Source organism: Mirounga angustirostris, unplaced genomic scaffold (assembly GCF_029215605.1).
Source record: "Mirounga angustirostris isolate CCGP_5_RB_7025 unplaced genomic scaffold, mMirAng1.0.hap1 SCAF_3, whole genome shotgun sequence".
NCBI classification, from domain to species: Eukaryota; Metazoa; Chordata; class Mammalia; order Carnivora; family Phocidae; genus Mirounga; species Mirounga angustirostris.
Window position 1 is genome coordinate 152826889 of NW_026991711.1, and position 13877 is coordinate 152840765.

The following is a 13877-nucleotide window of genomic DNA, read 5'->3' on the forward strand; positions in this document are numbered from 1 at the left end:
CATCAGTTTGTTCTCTATAGTTAAAGAGTCTGGGGTGCCTGGGTGGCTCAGTCATTAAGCGTCTGCCTTCAGCTCAGGTCATGGTCCCAGGATCCTGGGATCGAGCCCCGCATTGGGCTCCCTGCTCAGTGGAGAAGCCTACTTCTCCCTCTCCCACTCCCCCTGCTTGTGTTCCCTCTCTCACTGTCTGTCAAATAAATAAATAAAATCTTAAAAAAAGAGTCTGTTTCTTGGTTTGCCTCTCTATTTTTCCCTTCTCTGATCATTTGTTTTGTTTCTTAGATTCCACATACAAGTAAAATCATACAGTATTTGTCTTTCCCTGACTGACGTATTTCACTCAGCATAATACTCTCTAACTCCAGCCACATCATTGCAAAATGGATAGACTTGATTCGTTTTGATGGCTGAGTAATATTCCATTGGATATATTCACCATATCTTCTTTATCCATTCATCTGTCAGTGGACACTTGGGCTCTTTCCATAGTTTGGCTATTGTTGATAATGCTGCTGTAAACATCGAGGTGCAGGTGCCCCTTCAATTCAGTATTTCTGTATCCTTTGGGAAATACCTAGTAGTGCAATTGCTGGATCGTAAGGTAGTTCTATTTCTAACTTTTTGAGGAAACTCCGTACTGTTTTCCAGAATGGCTACACCAGTTTGCATTCCCAGCAACAGTGTAGGAGGGTTCCCCTTTCTCTGCATCCTCGCCAACACTGTTGTTCCCCGTGTTGTTAATTTTAGCCATTCTGACTGGTGGAAAGCACACAAATTTTAAAAGATATCCAAAACATTATTTAGTCCCAGGTATAAAGGCATTTGAAAACATTAATGGATCTTCTACACCCTATTTCCTTCCTCTAAAATTTGTTTCCAGATTTCTGCTTAATTTATTGATAGGATTTGTTTTCATCCACAGAGGCCAGCAAGCTTGTCATGTCGTATGTAGCGGCCGTTTGTGGAAAAGGAGCAGAAGTGAACCAAGTCAAAGAACAGCTTTTACAGTCCAACCCAGTCCTGGAAGGTAGGATTTCCTGTGTACATCGGGTCAGTGTGATCCAGTTTGCAGGGCTCTTCAGGTACCTGGTGGGCTGGCAGTGGAGCTGGGGGGAGGCAGGGAAAGAGGAAGGTTCAGGCCCGGACCTGCAGGGCAAATGAGCTGTGTCCTAAGAACTCTTGGCTTCAGGTGCTTAAAGGAGGAAACAGTTTACTCATCCAAAAGGAGCTTTCCCACTTACATTCATTTTTTTTCCCTTTCAATTTTTATTTGAATTACTTCAATTTTGCCTAAAAATAATCACCTGATATTTGCATTTGACTTGATGGCTAGGAAGACCTTGGTGAAAAAGCGCCGCATGAGTGCAGTGCTATTTTATCATTTGGGATAACACCTGTGGCTGCTTATTTCTGTTGTCAGAAAGGCCGTGCCAGAGAAACATCTAAAGGACAGTTTTTTTCAGGATCACAGAAAGCCTAAACCTGTCTCTGGAGTTCAGATTCTATGGTTGGCCATCTGTGTTAGTTAGCTCAGGCTGCTCTAACAAAATACCATAGGCCGGGTGGCTTAAACCACAGATATTTGTTTTCTTACACTTCTAGAGGCTCAGGAGTCTAGATGAAGGTGCTGGCAAGGTAGGCCTCTTGGCTTGCTGGTAGCCACCATCTTGCTGTGGGATCACATGATCTCTCCTTTGTGTGTGGTGGCTGGGGGCAGGAACCCTGGTTGGCTCATGACCTCGTAGAACCCTAATTACTTCCCAAAGACCCCAACTCTAAACACAATCACATTGGGGTTAGGACTTCAACATAAAAATTGGTGGGGGACACATACATGGAGTCCATACTACCATCAGAAAAAGCCAGAGGTGAGTCCCCCTAAAGCCATGGAGGTTGGCATAAACCAAAGGCATAAACCATTGTTTGCTTTGGAAACAGTAAATCAGTCTTTCCCTATTGATGGCAAGTCCTTGATTTTTGCTTTATATTGTAAGCCTGTCTTTATTGTCACTCATATAGTTGTTGGGATAGAGTAGGGTTTCTCAACCTCATTTTGGACTGCATAAATCTCTGCTATGGAGTGCTGTCCTGTGCATTCATTGTAAGATGTTTAGCTGCATCCCAGGCCTCTACCCACTAGGTTCCAGAGGCACGCCTGGCCCTAGTTGTTAGCTCTGAAAATGTCACTGGACACTGCCAAATGTCAAGGGTCAGAACCAGCCCTGATCAGAGTCTTTGGTCTAGAAGAGTAGTTTGGTTTAACTCTTTGTTCACAGTCATGGAGGGTCAAGATTTAGCATGGATTAAAGCAGAACTGCTTTGGGGTGAGTAAGATGCCCCCCAGTGTGGAGGGACAGAGCCCTGCCTATTTTCTTTGTTACCTAGACCTAGCCCCTCCTTCCGCCTCTTCATCCCCCAGATAGTGAGATAAGACTAGTGAAAATACTTTAAGTTGTGAAAAGCAAAACCTGAAACACCTATTCTGTTGTTATACCAATCTTTCGTTCCCTTCGGTACCTTAACGAATAAAGACGCTATTACGGAAAGTGCTGTATCTTCATTTTATTGTTCCAGTATTTGACTTTTTGTTTACTTTCCCTTTTGCCTTTAAGTTAGGGTGCTGTACGTGTATTTCTGTATATGCTTATTTTAAGAACGCTGTGATCTAAAGGAGAAGCACTGTGGAATGCTACAGCTTGCATCTGTGATGAGAATCTGGCCCTTTATTTGATGGTATTTAGAACTAGGCCCCAGTGCAGGAAATGGAAGAAATGTCTGCTGTGGGCATGTATTATCTTTTATGGGAATGCTTTACTTTTTAGCTGGAACTGCTACTGTAAATGAACATTTAGAACAATGAACTTAAAAAAACAATTGAGGAATGTGTCTCAAGTGTTCTATAATGAAACACTTGTTTTTGATTCTGTGGCTCACAATAAAAGACTTTAGTGTTTAGAGCTGTGTGTGCAACTCAAGATTTGTTTGATGAAAAGATGGTTTATGGCGTGCAAATGGCCCCTTGAATAAAGTTTTTTTGAAGCAATTCCTTCACTTGCCCTTGACCTTCAAGCCACAATAAACTGTCCTTTATGCATCAGCATCTCAAGCTGGACTTTGGGGCTATGCAAGTTAGTTAACTTGGCCCCCCTACATATTCACACCCACCGGGAAGACTAGCCTGTTAAAACACGAGAAATGTCGTGGTCTTCATGACCACTGGGGCAACACTCAGCCTTTTCAGGGTTGCATTTATTAAAGCCTCTTAGCTGGTGGTGGACATGGATAATGATGTGAGCCTCTTCAGTAAGCATCCTTTTGAGTATTTCCTGTGTGCAGGTTTCCCCACTCAGTAGAGCCTCTCAGCTGATTTTCTATTAAGGAGAGAATTTGGTTGGGGCGCCTGGGTGGCTCAGTTGGTTAAGCGACTGCTTTCGGCTCAGGTCATGATCCTGGAGTCCCTGGATCGAGTCCCGCATCGGGCTCCCTGCTCGGCAGGGAGCCTGCTTCTCCCTCTGACCCTCCCCCCTCTCATGTGCTCTCTCTCTCTCATTCTCTCTGTCTCAAATAAATAAATAAAATCTTAAAAAAAAAAAAAAAAAAAAGGAGAGAATTTGGCATCAGGGACCTACCAAACTATACCCCTCCCAACCTTAATCGCTGATACGAAGAACTTTCCCTGTGTTGACTTTGTAAATTTCTACTGAACTGAGCCGGAACCAACTATTTTTAAAAAATCAAAAACACAAAAAAAGCCAGCAAACGTGAAATATAACGCATCGGGTTTGGCTACTGAATATCCAAGTGAACTTCAACAGAAACCCACGGTCGCACCTTGATCACGCGACTGCTCTCAAAACTTGGATCAGCTTTTAGCCCTTGGTAACCATTTGAACTCCTGTTACTCTAATCTTCCCTCTGTTTAATGAAGCTATGGAGGCTTCCAGAGGTTTGATGCCTGGCTTCTTAATCTCAAGATTCATTTTTCTGGTTGCCACATTACCGAGTAGTCTTCTGTCCCTGTTAGCTGCAGCGGGCCCAGGGATCCTAGTAACAGCGGCGGGTGGGTTGGGGAGTATTGGGAGAAATGCAGAATTTCATGACCATCCCAGACCCATTGAACAAGATCCTTAGGTGACTGGTTTGCATGTTGCGGTTAGAGGTACACTGCTGGGCTTCTTCCAAAGCAATCAAACGGGGATCCTTCTGCTTATATGCCTTATATTTATTCAGCTTAATTCTCTGCTACTGTGGCCCAGATTAATTTGCCCCTACTTTGTGCACAAGCTTGGTGAAACAGACCTTTTTCTTTATGACGCCATGAACTACCTATATTGAACGGGAGCATTCTGTGCCTGGGGTGGCATCAACCTGTGGTTCTTAGGTGCCCTTATTTTCTTAAAAGGGACTCCTGTGGGAGACTGGGCTCCTCACAGCAGCTAAGTTTGGAATAAACTTGGATTCTGCATTATGGGCCCATTTGGTTTTCTTTCTTTTCTGGAAAGTTTCACTTAGGTCCGATGGGTATGAACTAAAGAAACTATGTAGTATTTTTAGCCTATTGGAGATGATGTTAGTTTCCAAATCTCTTACTCTTTCTGTATTTCACAGTTACATATGTAATCACATTTCAGTAGCTTTATTTTTAAATTAATTAAATAATTTAAAGTTTCTTGTGCCTTTTCCATCTGGAAACCTCATCAAGTTCCATGAAGCCTTTGATAATACTAAGTAGTCAGTCATCTCTGAAATAATCTTATTTACACTGATGGTAATGGTGGAGAATACAAGCCTTGCTTGCTATCCACTCAACTGACTACTTTTAAAACAGTAAAAGGTTATTTAATTAGACAAGATTCCATTTATAGTAATATTTGAAAAAATTCCATGAATCATAGGAATGAGTCTCCTTTTCTATGAACTTGTCATAAGATGTGGAAGCTTTCTTAAGACTTGTGTTATGTTTCTATGGGAAGCTTGGACAGAAATGTCATTGCTGCAAGTTGTATTTTCTAAGATTTATAGCTATCAAATATTCCATTTGCTTTAAATTTCTGCTTGAAATTATTTTTCTGTCAATTTTACCCATGCATCTGTTTCTTTCTTACTAGCTTTTGGAAATGCCAAGACTGTAAGGAATGACAACTCCTCTAGATTTGTAAGTATTTGTATAAGCATAAGTGTTAACACTAATATTTAGCTCATGTATGTTTAAACAACCAGTAGATGTTTAGTATTTCTTAATATACACATTTGAAAAATAAGAACACCCCTGCTGTTGAGACACAGAAAGTTCTCTAAGGACTACTTTTTGCTTTCTGGGATTTTTCTTTTTAATTCTTTTTGGAGTGACAGCCAGACTTTCATAGTTTCTTGTCATCTATCATGGGAATTCCATGGGCAATTGAAAGGAGGCTCTTTAGAAGAACTCTTTACTTACCTGAGTTTTGGCATTTAGAAATCACAATTAAGAATCAGATTAAGTAGAAGGAAGGAGAAACCGGGTGTCAAGTTTTTGTACTCTACAGCTTTTGTCCTTTATTCAGTGGGACAAGGAAGGATGGAAGGGTACACTGAAACTTTACAGAGGTAAAAACTGCAGCTGATTGATGTTTCGAGTTTGGTTGAGTTGGAAAATGCTGAGTGCGGGAAGACACACCTTCGTGGTCTCCTCTCCCGGCTCTCCGCAGCATGTACTGCCCTCAGCAGCCCGCTGGGGTCTCTCCTGCTGAGCACGCGCTGTCCTGCTTTGGTCTTTATGGAGACACAGACATGGCCTGATGGCGGTTGGGGGAAGTGCGTTGAGTGTGATGGTGATACTTTGAAATTGGCCCCTTTTTTCTACAGTTTAACCTATCTTATAAATTTTATAATAAAAGGTCATTTACTTTATAAGCTCTTCTTATATACATTACTTGGGACCATTTTGGGTGATTTTTATGCTTCTCTGCCAGGGACCCTTCCTGCCCTTTCTCCCCATCACCTCTTTTAGTCTCCCTTTTTGCTTTTTTCTCGTTAGAGTTATCCAGTGCTCAAGGCAAGACAGTGACCTCAGGTAGAGGTAGTTTTAGTAGCTTGGAAAGTGGAGGGCTGAGGTTCCTAATTCCAGGACTGTACATTTTTTCCATTGGATTAGCCCTTTACGTGGTTATAGCTGATTTGAGCCATGCCTGTTGTAACATGGCTAATCTCATTATATAAATAGACTTAGAAGCAAGGTGTGGGCAGATAGAAGTAATTCTAAGAGATCAAACTCCTTTGTGAAGACTTTTTTTTTTTTGCTTGTTGGAAATGTACACATACACTTTTTAAAAATGTCTAAATTATTTAGTCTATAGACTACAAAAATGCAGAAAACCATATTGCCTAAAGAGTCATTACTACTTTGTGATGTTTGAAATCTAGTGAAAGACCTGGCAGGTGATTTGGCTTAATAAGTAACTTGAAATCCTATTATAACATGGGTGTTAGGATACAAGATTAATACTTGATTATAGACTAAATCATTTCATACCCAGTTTTTACTAATTTCTCTGCTTGGTGGTCTGTGACTTGATCAGTAATATACTCAAATCCACGTTATAATTTGACAGGACTCTACTATATTTACAGTCACTACTGTATAGAACAGTGGTTTATGTATTAAACATTTGTACTCTGGGGAAATTGCATTTCCTTTGTGTTTGATGAACTTCTTGATCTCTTCACTGAGCAGTGTGGTAGACGGTGGTGTGGTGGTGTAGTTACGCATGCTCATTGCCACTGACATATCAGACGAGTGTTCTCAGGGAGGTACCTCACGTTGCTCTCTACCCCCCAAGTACCTCTAGTTTGACATATTGAACTTCTTTTTTTTTTTAAAGATTTTATTTATTTATTTGAGACAGAGAGAATGAGAGAGAGAGAGCACATGAGAGGGGGGAGGGTCAGAGGCAGAAGCAGGCTCCCTGCCGAGCAGGGAGCCCGATGCGGGACTCGATCCAGGGACTCCAGGATCATGACCTGAGCCGAAGGCAGTCGCTTAACCAACTGAGCCACCCAGGCGCCCCACATATTGAACTTCTATTAAGGAAGTGACCCCACTGTTTTTGAAAAGAGACATTTAAGGCTTTGGAAGTCACTATTCTCGACCAAGGGATTCAGGGGAGGGAAGAGGAGTAATAGTGGAGCGTCTACCATCTGCAGAGAGCCAAGCTAGGAGAGAAGGCATAGGGTCCGGAAAATTCCGTTACCAAACCTTTCATTCAGTAAGAATAAAAAAAAACCCGTACAATGTATTCATTTGTTTGAAACCTCTGGTTTTTGTTTTTGTTTTTTGAAAAGTTAATTACGCATGGGTCTCCCTGCATCTCCTCTTGCAGCCTACAGACCTTTCCCTACTGGCATCCAGAGTGATCTTTACAAACCTGTCTCACTGCTGCTCTTCTGAAAGCCCTCGGTGGCTCCTCCTTGCACCTGGAGTGCAGTACAGGCTCCTCCCAGAGCTTCCCACGCCGGCCTGCCTGAGCGGTGGCCGGCTCTGCCCCGCCCCGCCCTTGCACGCCCCGCCCTGCCCTTGCACGCCCCGCTCCGCCCTTGCACGCCCCGCCCCGCCCCTGCAGCCCCGCCCCGCCCTTGCACGCCCCGCCCCGCCCCTGCACGCCCCTCCCCACCCTTGCATGCCCCGCCTTGGCAGCACAGGCCTTTGTGACAGGAGCACTGAGCGCCTTCTTGCCTTAGATCTTTGCAGTTGCTGGTCCTCCTGCATGATGTGCTCTGCGTCCAGATCGCTGCATGGCCACTGTCTTGCATCATTTAGGTCTCACCTCAAGTGTTACTTCTATGATGCCTCTTCTAGACTCTGATTTCATCGTGCTTTTAATTTTTTCAGGCACTCGTTAAACTCTGGAAAGATTACATTCACTTTCTCTGTTTCTCTCTGATCGTGGACCTTAGAGAGGAGGAGCCATGGGAGCAAGGAGCTCGGCCTTCTTGTGTCATAGAACGGTGCCTGGTGTCATAGTAGATACTCAGAAAACATTGACGAATGAATATTTTTAAGACGAGTCAGAAAATTTTTTATAGACGAGTCAGAAAAAAATGGACATGTCTAAAAGTAATTATAACACAACACATAAAATAGTAAGTTCCCCATGAGTAAGTTCCAAAAATAGCTTTATGGAAATTCCGAATAGAGAAGCTGGAGGAGTCTGGGGCAGGGGGCAATTCTGAGTGGGCCTGTAAGATTGAAATGTGCCAAAATCGAGTAGAAAGCCAGGAGAGCTGGTATGGGGAAGCCGAGGAGAGAGACCAGAATGGACCTGCCCTGGTCCATGTCAGTGGTGGGACAAGAGGATCTGTGAAGGGAGCCATGGGCCAAAGGCCTGGAGAGATGGGTCGGGGCCTCCCCTGGAGGGCTTCGAGTATCAGGTTCAGGGTCTTGGGCTTTATTTTCTAGGCAGTGGGAAGGCATTGGTCTTCTCTGAGAAGACTCATGACAAGCTCATGGGAAGAATACCATTCCAAGATCATCTGAATTCTCAGTGCTGTCCTTTCGTTTATCCCTGGTCAGCTTCCTTTCCCACTCTGTACGGGGTTTATCGTACTGTCGGCAGAGCCCCTATCCTTTACTCTCAACTGATGACAGGAGGCTTACTTCGTGGAAATCATTGTCATCAGCACCTTGCTCCTCCTCCTCATCCACGTCCTCAGCTTTGGGGCCTCACCTGTCCCTGAATCTGTAGAGACACCCTTCTGTCACACTGGGAGAGTCTCAACTCCCATCTTTTGCTAATCCCTCCACCTGTGCTCTGGATCTGGTGACTTCCTCTGTCCAGGAAGCACCTTCCATCAAAATCACCTCCTCTTATATGGTCAACCTCTGACTCTCCTGTGAAGTTACTCTTTCTCCCCTCCTTAGCATAGCTATCTACTCGTTTGCCTGGACTTTCTAATCACAGCCCTGCTCCTTTCTTAACCTCCTACGTCAAACCGGGATCTGTCATGGTGACTCTCTGGGGAGCTCTCAGCTCTGCTTACTCTGCCCGATTTTGCTCACTCCTGCTTAAAGCCATCAACATTTCTCCCATGACTCCTGCCACCTCCTGTCAGCTGTGTCTGGTTTTGCTCCTTTCCAGTCCATCCCACGTTATCTAGGGTGATCTTGTAAATAGGCAAGTCTGATCATGGCTTCCTTGTTTAGAATCTTTAATGACAGGACTTTGCTGTCAGGAAAGTGTCTTGATGCCATGAGGTGTGCCAGCTTCCCTCACCAGCCTCACAGATACCTATTCTTATGGCCCTCCTTCCTGCTCTCTCGCCTTCTTGCTGCCTGACTTAACCCTGATACTTCACATTTGAGCTGGGGTGGACCTCAGCCTTTGTCTCCTACTCTTCGTGCATAGCAAGCACCCTGCCTCACTGTAGGATCTGTCTCCATACACAGTAATGTCCTGTTTATCTGGCTCAATTCCCTTCAGGCTGGAAGTTCCTTGAGGGCAGGTACTATGCCTTGCTTACCCTTGTGCCTACTTTAAGTATCTAAGAAATGCTTGGTAGACATTTGCTTAATGAATAAGAGAATACTTTTGAAAAGGACAGGTGAGCCTTGACAATGAAGAAAAGAAAGGCAAGAGAGCATGTATAAGCTAATAAAAGGTCACAGACCACATTGTTGACTGAGTGCCGTATAATCACGTTTCTGACCCCCTATGTTTATTTTGAAAATAGAAGGCGTTAAAGTAGTCATTCTTTGGGAGACTTATTTACAAGCCATCTATGTGATTATTACTAAAGTAGAACATGAAACAAAAGCAAAGACCACTTATTAGACCCAACACATCCTTTTTCAAACAAAAACCAGCTGTCAGGGTTGTTCTGTTACACTTGTTACTCTTTAACTAGACAGTTATAGACCAGTTCTTTCAAAATCACAGTATGAAACTCCACGTGTGTTTCTGTGTGTTTAAGATACCATCTATAAAATGTAATAGGAAACTGGGATATATGTATTACTGTATAATCTAGATCAAAAGCCAAAGAGAGTGATAATGGTCAGTCTTCGATTCCAGATTGGTCACAATGTATAAGCATGCATTTGATTTGAGTAGATATAAAAACAGAACTTTATGTGTTCCATTCTATCCACTGTCCAGTATACTTGGAGTTTCTAGCCATGACTTAAAACACATTTTGCTTATAAAAATGAAATAATTTATATTCCCAACTAGTGCATATACAAGGAATACTTACTTTTCCCAGTTTTTATTCTTGAATTGAATACACACACACTCTTGAGACATTTGAAACACGTATCTGAAATGAAAAAGTCACATGCTGGCTAAGATCTATTCCTAAATTAGCAACATGATATGTTAGCTTTGAGCTAATGTGGTATTTAGTATAAATTATTTATGGAGGCATATTGTTTTGCCTCATGGTTACATAAATTGTGTGTTAATTACATTTCAACAAATGTGTAAAGTGTTAGCATGCTGTTCTCTAAGAAGATATGCTGACTGAATATTTTGAGGTAATCTTGAAAACTCACAAAGTCTTTCTTTGGCAGGGCAAATATATGGATATTGAATTTGATTTTAAAGGCGATCCACTGGGAGGAGTGATAAGTAACTGTGAGTATTTTCCTTGAATCCTTTTAAAGAAGTTCAGAATAGCAAAACATATATTAGAAGATTTAGGATAATTGAGTCTTTAAGAGATAGACATAAGACTATAATTTCTTTTCCTTAGACAATGCGTTTCAGACTATGTGTTAGACTATAGTGTGAGCATGCATGTAAGCTGGTGGAGGGGCAGAGGGAGAGGGAGAGCGAATCTCAAGCAGACTCCTTGCTGGAGCGCAGAGCCCGACTCAGGGCTCTATCTCATGACTGTGAGATCATGACCTGAGCTGAAATCAAGAGTTGGACGCTTAACCAACTGAGCCATCCAGGCGCCCCTCCTAAATCTTTTTTAAAGATCTCTTAAAGTCTTTACTGTTGAAAATCTTTAAAATTTTGCTAAACAAATAAGAATTAGTCCAACTGTATTTTATGTTCTATAGGTTTTTAAGTCAATTCATTAATAAAGGATCCTCTAGTGGTTATTCTCTTTAACAAAATTATTTTATGATTAAAAATAAAATATAAATAGTTGATTTTAATTTAATAACTTTTTAGTAACTTTTTGGGTAACATTTGCTCAATAAAATGAGTGGACTTGTACTTCACATTTTATTGTGGGAAATTTTGCTTGTCTTTGTGTATTTACATCATTGAAATGTGGTAAACCTGGTAGGTAGAAATACAGATTTCTTAGCCTCCTTAAGTCATGATTGGTGATTATGGAAATGAAATGTTTTTGTCAAAGGTAAAAAAATGAACAGTGTCTGGTGAGTCTGCTGAACAGCCCCAAGTCCAGAGTTCTCTAAAGTGGGTGTGATGGTATTTGTAAATATGGCTTTGTCAACAGTACTTTGCACCCACGGTATGTGCGGCCCGCCCTGAAGCTTCTGCTTCTGCTGATTTCGTAGTTGATTTGTTTGGAAGATCGAAGATGACACCTTAGGGTTTGTGCACTTCCTCCTGGAACCACGGCCTGGTCATCCTCTTGAATTCTCCTGTGATTTTTGAGACCACACCACGGAACCTCCCATCACTGCTGGCCTCCTCACCACCCAGTGGTGCTATTGGGATTGAAAAAAAAAATCTAAGTTTGCACTAGAAAAAAAGTAATGAATTGGCTCAGGTATCCAAAGCAATGCTCATTAGATTTGTTACAGCAGTGCAATTCCTTCTTCAAATGAAATTTCATGCTGAACCCCAAATAAGAGAGAAAACAAGATCTGACCTGGCTGAAGAGAAGATGAGTAGCCAGAACCCCTTGGCCCCCAGGTGGCCCCTGAGATCTTTGCTGATGAACTCTAGAACCAGAGGACTGCCGTTTGAAATCAGTGTTTTAAGTGATTTGAGGAAAGTATGCAGCTGATTTTTTTTTTTTTTTTTAAGTTTTTAAAACACGATTCATAGAGGAACCTAGGGCTAAAGTTTCCTCATCTTTGAAACAATGGGATTGAACTGGATGAACTCTTTGGTTCTTCCTGTTTCCACTCTAATGTAGTTCGTAAATAGTTTAATATTCCATTTTAGTTTCCACATTGTGTGCCATGCATTGGGACCAGCCATATTTGTAAAAATATATAATTGTTCAAGAAGGGTTTGAAGAGAAAGCTTTACTACGAAATGAAATTGGCTGGGATAGTGCTACTTAGGTTATGTGTCAAATATGGAAGCAAAAGTACTCCTGCGAACCGGATGTGATATAACCAGAAGCACTGAGGACCACCCCACCAAGCTTCCTGCATGATTGTGAGGGAAGAGGTGGGCCTCAGTTTTAAGACCACCATTTTAAGGAAGGATTAACTTTTATTCTGAAAGATACTCCTAAGTCGTTAACACTTAACTTTTTACAAGACGGATTAGTTCTCATTATTAATTTAATACACTGTTTTTTAAATGAGGGTAATGCATCTAAACATTGTGGAATGATTGAATTATAATTGCTTTTGAGGACTCTAGGAAAATATTTAAGGATTACTTTCTTGTAAATTTTAGAAAATAACTTAGGTTTTACATTTTGAAGTTTAAGTTCCAAGTAGAAATGTCTTCCTGCCCCGTAACTAATTCTTGCAGTATCCATGGAGAATAAATATTAAACACTCAGTTCTTTTCCAGTTAAGATTAATATAACATCATGAATGGATTTCATATGGTGTTTGTTACCGTTTGTTCCCACAATGAAATTATATGGAAATCTGTGGTAGTGGGAACACCCTGTATTTTAGAGTACCCTTTGCTTTGGGAAGGAAAGGAGTACGTTTGCGGTAAGAGCAGGAAATTTCACCCTGGTAGGAACAGGACTGACTCATAGGTGGTCAGTGGGAGTTGCTGTGCGCTGGCTTCCGGGGTGTAGAGCAATGGGCAAACCCATTCTTGTCCTCTCCAAGCTGCCGAAAGTCAGCTTCTTGGAGTCTAGAAGGGAAGAAAGGACATGCCATTTTGTGGGAAGTGTGTTTTGTCTCGATTTCCAGCAGCCGTGTAGTAACAGCGTAGGTTGTTGTCCGTTGTACTGATCACCTGGAAGAAGACACACGATCACTCAAGCCAGCTGGGTTGCCAGGGAATTTAAGAGAAAGCCCAGTAACTTTCTCTTTCTAAAAGAGGTGTGCCTGAAAACAAATCTTGAATTCACCTGAAAACCATGTATCCCTGGAGTTGGTACCATTCGGCCAGGGGTGTTGCAAAAATAGAAAATGACACAGCTGCTTCAGCACAGAAGATACAGTGTGGAAGCACATCTAGCAGGTCTTGGCTTCTGTGAGATAATATTGCTGCTACTTTGTTAATGCTTGTAAGTATCATAAGATGTATGCATTTATATTTGAGGATTCGGGGCCTAGTGTTATGAACTAGAAACCTTGGACACCTGTTGCTTTAATTGGTAGTCGTAGGCACTTTCTTACAGCTGTGGCACTTGATGGCAGTTTTCACTGCGGAGAAAATGCGGTACAAGTCTCTGGGGATTTTATCTCCTAAAAGGAGAACAGCACAGAGGCAGATATGCTGTGAAAAAGCCTTACGATTTCAGGTGGCATATATACCTGTCCTTCCAGGTTAAAGCAGGAGGTATGGCTTTCCTGTTCACGGTAGGGTATCAAGAGCCTCCTGTCATACCTGATACACCGTAGGTGCTCAGTAAATGCTGAGGTGAGGATAGAATTGGTTATATATAGGCAGGTCCTCCCTTTCCCTGCTCCATTATTTGGAGCAAACCTATGATGTTACTTATGCAACTCTTCTCATGTGGTTTTTAATGTCTAAACAAGACAGCAAGTGACTCATTTT

General features: G+C 42.1%; 1 protein-coding gene across 4 annotated transcripts in view; it reads left to right on the top strand.

Annotated features, from left to right (window-relative positions):
* The window catches only part of MYO1B (myosin IB), a 184324-nt gene that overhangs the window by 104990 nt on the left and 65457 nt on the right, over positions 1-13877 (top strand). For all 4 annotated transcript variants that reach the window (XM_064586837.1, XM_064586838.1, XM_064586839.1 and 1 more), the window contains 3 exons: positions 923-1027; positions 5109-5155; positions 10544-10607. In XM_064586837.1, coding sequence (XP_064442907.1) covers positions 923-1027; positions 5109-5155; positions 10544-10607 — 216 coding nt within the window. The remainder of the gene's footprint in view (positions 1-922; positions 1028-5108; positions 5156-10543; positions 10608-13877) is intronic.